The 8,855-nt window shown below is 30.9% G+C and overlaps 1 protein-coding gene across 1 annotated transcript; it reads right to left on the bottom strand.

Annotated features, from left to right (window-relative positions):
• Positions 1–3,792: 3,792 nt before the first annotated feature.
• Positions 3,793–7,976, bottom strand: LOC128169376 (uncharacterized). Its single transcript, XM_052835529.1, has 3 exons — positions 7,946–7,976; positions 4,449–6,667; positions 3,793–4,004 (listed from the first exon to the last, which is right to left on the bottom strand). Exons 2-3 carry the CDS (start codon positions 6,628–6,630, stop codon positions 3,793–3,795), a joined length of 2,394 nt encoding a protein of 797 aa, XP_052691489.1. The 5' UTR covers positions 6,631–6,667; positions 7,946–7,976.
• Positions 7,977–8,855: the final 879 nt, after the last annotated feature.

Genomic DNA, 8,855 nt, shown 5'->3' with positions numbered 1-8,855 from the left:
ACAATTAAAACATTTTTAGCTCAAAAATGTTTTCTTTCTTCTTTAAAAATAAATTTAATCAAATTCAATTTCAACTATTCATTTATTCATCACATTTTTTAAAGTGAACACTGAACATGCATAAATAAGCATAGTAATGCAAAGTAATGCCATGTAATGCTAGCATTACAGTAGATTTTGGAAAGTAATGAATTACATTACCATTACTTGTAATGCTAATTTTGTGGCATTACACATTACTAGCATTACTTTGAAAACATGTAATGCATTGCAATGCATTACCATTACATTTAGCATTACCCCAAGCCTGGTCCGGACCATAACACAAGACTCCTTTAACTTACAGACTTTTAACTTGTATCATGGATAGATGATATATAACCTAGTTGAACCTTAACAAAAATTTTTACCTTGACCTAGAATTTTTATTTCAAGGTCATAGTAGAAAAAAACTTCATTGTTCAACTCCTGAATATACTTTGACAGAAGGACTTCAAACTTTACACAAAGAACAATAATAATACACTTAGGTGTACTATTGAATAATATTTGACCTTGACCTTGTTTTACTCAAGGTCAAATTAAGAAAAAAAATAATATTTTGTCTGGGTCATAACTTTAATACCATTTGACATTAAGACTTTGAACATAGGTATATGGTATTGAGAAGGAGTGCACGCCACCAAACGTTTTGACCTTGACCTATTTTGTTCTTCAAGGTCAAGCTTTTCATAAAAAATATTGTCCGAAACATAACACAAGACTCCTTTAACATACAGACTTTTAACTTGTATCATGGATAGATGGTATATAACCTAGTTGAACCTTACCAAAGGACTAAGTGCGGTTTTATGCATTTTTTGCCCCCAAAATCAAAGTTTTAGAAAGAGCTTTAAAAATAAGGTGAAAGAGAGTTAAAATCATATTGGAAATAAATGTGTAAAAGGTTATCACCACAGTGACGTCATAATGTAGATATGACGTCATAAAGATTGCATTATTTTGATAAATTGATGTTTTGTAGCGAAAAATGGGTATTTTCCGATGGTTTTTCGATTGGGAAACATCGAGCGCAGGCTTGCTCAAGTACCATATTTTAGTATAATGTGTATAACTGTCTGAAGAAAACATATGTTAAAATCGGACTTGAGCAGACCTGCGCTCTATACTTCCGAATGCAAAATATATAGCAAAAAATGAGAATATTTTCATTTGTTTGCAAATTTGCGAGATTTGGGCCATTTAGGTGACGTCATAGATACACAGCGAATGAGCAACGATGACTAAAATCATTAATAAAGTTATAGGCATCCTCTATACAATGATTTGTAAAGATTTTATTTTTATACGATACTATTTAAAAATTGGTTGAAATCGGGGGCAGATATTTGATCATACCGCACATAGTCCTTTTTTTACCTTGACCTAAAAATTTTATTATAAGGTCAAATTAGAAAAAAACTTCATTGTTCAACTCCTGAATATACTTTGACAGAAGGACTTCAAATTTTAAACAAAGAACAATAATAATACACTTAGGTGTACTATTGATTTATATATGACCTTGACCATGTTTTATTAAAGGTCAAATTAAGAAAAAGATAATAAAATTTTGTCTGGGTCTGGGTAACATATAGCTGACATCATTCTTTTTCAATTGTTAAATTTGCCCCATATTACAATCCTTGGGGAGAAGGGGAGACATGTATTTTTTTTGTAAAAAAAAAAAAAACCAATACCCACTAGTTTTTTTTTAACTCAGGTGTTACCTAGGCTTATTTATTGGCGATCTGCTTTTGTAAGTTTTTTTTTTTCGGTAAATGTGGTTTTGAAGAGCGTTCGACTTCAAATAAATGCATCATGGCTTCTTAAGGTCAGACGACACGTTCCTCGAGCATCTTTTATGTATCTCCTCGTTATAAAGAGTTCCAGTAAAATTATAATCATTTAAGGTAGATCCCTACTCAGACTCGACATCAATTTAGCGGATATAATAAGCTTTAAAATCGAAAACGATATTTGTTCGGATTTACTGTTTTTGATTCTAATTGTTAATGTTTAATTGATAATTCTGAATTTGATAGAAGCAGTCAAGTGTAAATAATGTCTACCAGTATATAAAGGTTTTGATCTTCAATGAGTAATAGTTGGAAATCGTGAATTTTTGTACTGAGATTTTAGTACGTTTATGTTTATATATGCGGAGGAAAGGTACTGTTTATCTAGAAAATTAATTTGTACTCAAGACATCACTGCTTGAAAAACCACCTTTACAAAAATTTACTGCAGCAGTAAATTTAATTAAAGATGCACGGAATATCAAGGTTACCTTTGTATTAACTTTAATTGAAGTAAAGATACAAAGTTGATCTTTACCGTACCAAAATGTATTTAAATATTACCTTTCATGTTTACTGAGCAGTAATTCACACCTTTACAAAAATTTACTTAACAGTAAATTTAAATAAAGATGCCCAGAATTTTAGATATACCTTTGTATCAACTTTAATCAAAGTAAAGATGCAAAGTTGACCTTTACATTACCAAAATGTATTTAAATATTACCTTTCATATTTACTGAACAATAAATTTAAAATTTAATTTTTGAAATTTTGATTGATGTTTTACAAGTTTCTGTCCATGTCAAGTTTTTTTTTAAAAATCCAATATTCTGGCAATTATTCCATATGGCTAAAGCATTGAACTATTTCAATAAATCGTTCACTTTGTTCCGTGGTAATACATTCAATAATCAAACTCAAATTTTTTTTTTATAAATGTAGCTATATTTATTAAACAACATTGCAAAAATAAATATTTTACATAAATGCAAGACTATGCAATTAAAATGATAAGAAATGCCAATTGTGTCCCCTAATCCATGAACAAAAAAATAAACATAATCATATACTCATAATGAGGAAACAATGAGTTTATACAATTTTTTTCCTTAGTATTATAAAATCAACAAAATAAAAAATGTATGATTGTGTGCATGTGAAGTGTCAAATGTCTTGCCTAACAAAGTGGATACTGCCTTGCGAGTGTAAAAATGTATACCAAATTACCAATATTGTGCCCCACATGTATCCAGCTTCACCCATCAAAACGTATGTGATCGACTTCACATAGAAGTACTTCTTAACAATGCAGTGTTAAAGTGTAATTGATGTGCACTAGTAGCACTGTGCCCTTCATGTGTCAAGCTTCATACATCGAAACGTATGTGCTCGACTTCACAAAGAAGTACTACCAGTAGTTAAACGAATGCTATGTAATATTGTAATTGACGTGCACTAGTAGCACTGTGCCCTTCATGTGTCAAGCTTCATACATCGAAACGTATGTGCTCGACTTCACAAAGAATACTACTTAAATGAATGCCATTTAATAGTGTTATTGATGTACACAAGAAGTACTGTACAATGTTCTTAGTATGTTAAAACATATTTGCTTCCGTTCCCAAGCAAAGCCCAGTCATAGAATGTGTCTGGTTATATATATATATATATATATATATATATATATATATATATATATATATATATATATATATATGTGTGTGTGTGTGTGTGTGTGTGTGTGTGTGTGTGACAATATGTGCATGTAAAACAAGATAAAAACTATGCATGATAATTTCAACATTGACAAAAAAATGTCTTTCTACACAATGCATTTTACATATGTATATAACTTTCATTCTGAATCAGTAAATTTTCAAGAAAATAACCACTATGAACAATTCAAATGACATTGTATGTTCTCTCTGACAGTTTTTAAATATAAATTCAATTAGCAAAGAAACCTTTCTCTTGGCATGACAACAATGACATTTTTGCCTCCTATTTTATCATAAGCATACACAAACTTTGATTTGATTCGTTGTACGGGTATGTATGTAGATGGGCCTTCTACATCAAACACATTGCTATGCCATGCTTCTACAGGTTTGCCATAGTGTTTGAAAGTTTGTTCATCAAGTTTTGAAAACCACTTGACTTTGGCTAACAAATGAACATGGGATTTTTGGCCAAAGATTACATTATGTACAATCAACTGTTGTATTTGTCCAGGCCATGGAGTAAGATCCATATCATCATATGTACATATCTGCCCATTATCCTTATGCCAGTATGCTATTATCATAGATGATCTACTACTTCTTCCCATTTTGACACCAAGAATGGAACCAAAAATATCTACATACTTGGCAGACCGACATGTGTTACAAATATGCATGTTTCTATGTTCAGCATTGGAATATAAAGTACCATACATTTTTTTCAAAAATTCAACATCTCTATCACTTAATGAACAATTTTTCAAAGTGGAGATCTTTATGTCATCAAAAGACTCTATTGTCCATAGAAAAGAATCTATACGTACATTTTTTGAACACATTGTTACATAGTCATAATTAATACCTTTGTTCATTTCATTTAATGTACCTCTGTCCTTTCCATCATACATCATATTGAGTTTTTGAAATTCAGGTCCAAAATGTTCAACAGAAAAATTCAATTCATCAAATAACACATCTTCACAATGATTATATTTCAAAAATTTTCTCATGAGTTGTACTTCTATATCTCTTTTGTTTGTTGGAATAGAACCCAAAGCACCATTTTCACGCTCAAAACTAAAAAGCCAAAAGGAATAAACAGGACCAAAATCATATATGCACTTGTTTAAATGTGCATGCATGTGCATATTAGGTGTTATAACTTGACAACCAAATGCTTGCTCTACTTTTCTACAAAAAGATACCAATAACAAATGTGCAACCTTGACATTATTTCTGGACAAATATCTTGTACAAAGCAGTTTGCAAGCAATAACAAACTTTCTCCAATATTCTAAATGAACATCAGGTAAAATTCCATTCAGTGCAAAAATGGAAAAAAGAATGGTCCAATTTTTGTATTGGTCTGCATTAAAAGAACCAAAACTACTTGAAAATTTTTGTGGTAATTTACCAACATCAGATGGACATTGTACTTGTTCCATTCGTTTTTGAATTTCGTTGAAATGTTCAGGCAGTAAAATTTTACTATCTTTCCACAGAATTAACATGCGTTTTGCAGTCCCTAAAAACAAATTATGCATTGGGTCTATAATTGTCATTCTTATAGGATCAAAGTATTCCAATTCTAGTAAGACCGAATAGCGTACTCCATATTCTTTCTCTAACCTTTCCCTATTTGTTTTTGTTTTACATTTAACTATTTTTTTAACAGCCTCTTTGTGCGATTCTAAATTTCTTAATTCCCATGATGAAACATCAAAACTCCCATAATTTTTTTCCCCGACAACTCCATCAAAAGTTTTGGTACACTTGTTACATCCCTTGGTGGCAGAATGACCTAAAAATCCACATAGTTTTCTGCTGGCAGGTATATCACAACCTACACAAATCAAAGCTACTTTAAATGTTGCTGGATTCTGTTGACATTTGAAGCTGTTCATAGTGAAACCATTCCAAGCAATTCTCAGTTCCTCTACAAGTGGTTCAATAAATGAATTGGTAGGTGGTTCAGATTTCATATCTGGAATTAGACCAATGAGAATAATATTTCTTTTCTTAAATCTTTCCTGCCTTGGCAAGTTTAAAATTGTAAGGTATATTGCACCAACTGAGTAATTTGTATATTTAAATGGCTGAAACCAATCAACATTTAACATAACCCCATAGTTGCGTTCTTCTGTAAAAAAATTGTATGATCTCCCATTAAAATCTTTCCAAACATCACCATCATATACATCAATCATTATATCCTCAGATACAATTCTGTTGCGCCATGATTCACACTGATCTTCAAAATCCTTTCTATTAACTAAAATTTTTAAACTTTCTTCTAAACTTTTGTAGCAAAAGGTTTTTTTTGGAACTAATTTTTGGTTACCATTTATATTAATGATTTTCATAAGTAGTTCACCACATGGTCTACGATAATGAGCTAGAGAGTGATTTGGAAAAACAACATTTCTACATTGTTTTGAAGTTTGAGAACCTTCAACAAACTCTATACAATCTTCTAGTTCATAAACAGCAAAGCACTTTGGGCAAACTACAAATTTTTTGAAGTTGTCTCTATCAAAACGGATAAACTTGTTGAGCTGGTATAAAGTTGCTGGAAATTTCTTATACAACTCAGAAGCAAATTCAGAGGTAGAGGAGATCAAATACAATAGTGATTTAAAAAGTAAAATCAAATATGCAAAAGCTTGATCAGACACATAGAATAAAGCCTGCCATCTAAGCAGCATTCTAAAAAAGGACACTAAATACTGATCATAAGTTACATCTGATGTTTGATCATCTGATGAATAATCATTATCTAAAAGCCCATCAACAAATAAGAGTTCCTCTTCATTATCAGATGAATCCGATAAATGTTCATCAACACACACCTCATTATCACAGTCTTCAGAATCAGAATACCTTGGTAAATTTATATCCACACCAATGTCTTGTTTAGAAGTGTCGGTATTTACTGCAGATGATGTTTGATGCAACGGCTCATTAACTGTTTCTTCATTTGGGATACAGGCATGCCTGCTCAAATGTCTTGCACTATATTCCTCATTGCATTGTATGCAAGTCTTTCTTTTCCTTTTTTTATTCTCCATTAAAACTTGTACTCTTCATCAAGAAATACTACTTTCACTGAAATGAAATAAACATTTTTAATAATTGGCACCAAGTTTGAAGACAATTGTTTTGAAGATATCTATTGTACTAATGACTAAATTATATTTCTCTGAAAATACACCAACAATGGTGTAAAAAAAAATTCTTCTAAAATCTCAGGTTTGGAACTGAAATAAGGCTAATTATATAGATTATAAATTTTCTCTCAACTTTTGCTCCATCCAAACCAAGGCTCAGATAAATAAAATATTGATACCTTTGGAAGCACTGAGGTTCTTATTAATTCATAAAATATTTAACACACAATTATTTTGCATTGTAAGTTGATAAAATACTCAAAAAAATATATACAGGCATTTTGTTATGAAAAAAGGACTAAGCAACATCTGGATAAGTACTGCATATTTTAGAGTGGTTTCTATTAATTATTTCAATTTTTTTAAGGATTTAACTCCCTTACTTTTTAACATGAAGACTAACAAAAAGAAAGAAAACGGTCATAAAGTCCTTAAATCTTGTCTTATTAATACAGGTAACTCTCGATAGCCTGAAGTCTATGGGACCGAGGAAAAACTTCGAAGTTTCAAGAGTTCAGAATTTTCCGGGTTGACCAACAGGTTTTAAAGTTAGTCTTACCGGATGTTATGATTAAGCTATTTATTTAGTGCTAACCTTACGCACATGCTTAAACAACGTTTTCTTTCAGTAAAATATACAGAAATGGATGTTTTTAAAACTAAATACAAACAACTATTGAATAAATTTATAATAATTATTTATTCTAAGCATCATATTAAGACCAGATTGCTCAGTACTACTGGACTGCGAGACGATCGACATGTCATAAATGTGATGACTGCATTAATATCACCCATTGTTCCCACTGTACGGGTCTTCACCAGCTGTAAGAACTTGTTCAGCAATAATCATTACAATGACAAAAATGCTGATACAGTTTTATAATTCAAAAATTTGACCATGGCTTAATATTAACATTACGTCTCAATTAATTTCTCACTATTCTGTGCATTAGTTTTAAAGATTATTGGAAGGGAGAAAATGGTGTCTGTCCACAGACAGATAGACAGATGGACAGGGTGATTCCAATATATCCCCTAACTTCACTTGTGGAGGTATAAAAACATATATTAATAGAATTCTTTTTTCACAAAATTGGCCTGACACAGAGAAAAAAAAAGCTTATTAATCAAAAACATAAATTTAAAAGAACAACAATAACCAACTAACAAATGATTACAGAAACTCTGTAGAACAAATGGGAGATAAACTAACCGTGTCCATCCATCGTTTTGACCACACTAGGTCCACAACAATAATTCATCTGTTGTTTCGCTTTATCCAGGCGAATCTTTGCTGCAACATATCTCTTAAAATCCTTAAAGAATGGATCTTTGTTCATATTGCTATGATCCCTTTCTAAAATAAATAAATAAAACATCACAACAAAGTACTAACAAAAAATACCAGAAAAAATACAGTAGCCGTAGTAGTTCTAATATCTTTTCAAATACTAGCTGAAATATAACACAATTGTTTTACTTTGTAGAATGTTTGCATAGCTAGATATATAATTAAAGGTAATTCTAAAAATATAAACAAATTGAATGTAGTTCTAGAGATATATCACTTTTATAAATCTATTAAAAATTGTTTTCCTATTATGAACTTTGCATCAGCTCAAGGCTATATTATTTGCCAAAAGGAGGTTAATAAGTGTGACAGTCATGCCAATTCAATTGTCAGTGCCAGATAGTAGAGTACCTGGTCTTTCACTATTTTTGACCTCCTGTTACATATAGTTATAAAAGATAGTGTTGGTCATAATTACTAAAGTGCATACCATCAACATCCTCTGCTGATAATGAACATGCATGTGCATCTGTTGTTTGAATTTCATTTGTTGCATTTCTCTGACATTCAATATTATGTCGATTCTTTTTTAAAGTTCGTCTTCTTCTACTTCTTGCCTTAATGGATTCTTTACTTTTACATTTCTTGCCCATTTGGTGAAATTAAAATCTTAAAACCTATGAATGAAAACAGAATAACATGCATAAATTAGTAAGCATAAATATTTTGTTGTTTATGAAAATTATCTGTTTCTACCAAGTGCACAAATTAGTCAGAACTTATGGCACTACTTGAAAGCAGCAGGGTTTATACAAACATGTTCACTGTTTTA

Source organism: Crassostrea angulata, unplaced genomic scaffold, assembly GCF_025612915.1.
Source record: "Crassostrea angulata isolate pt1a10 unplaced genomic scaffold, ASM2561291v2 HiC_scaffold_123, whole genome shotgun sequence".
NCBI lineage: Eukaryota > Metazoa > Mollusca > Bivalvia > Ostreida > Ostreidae > Magallana > Magallana angulata.
The sequence above is the reverse complement of the archived record's forward strand: the minus strand, read 5'-3'. Positions and strand labels throughout refer to the sequence as shown.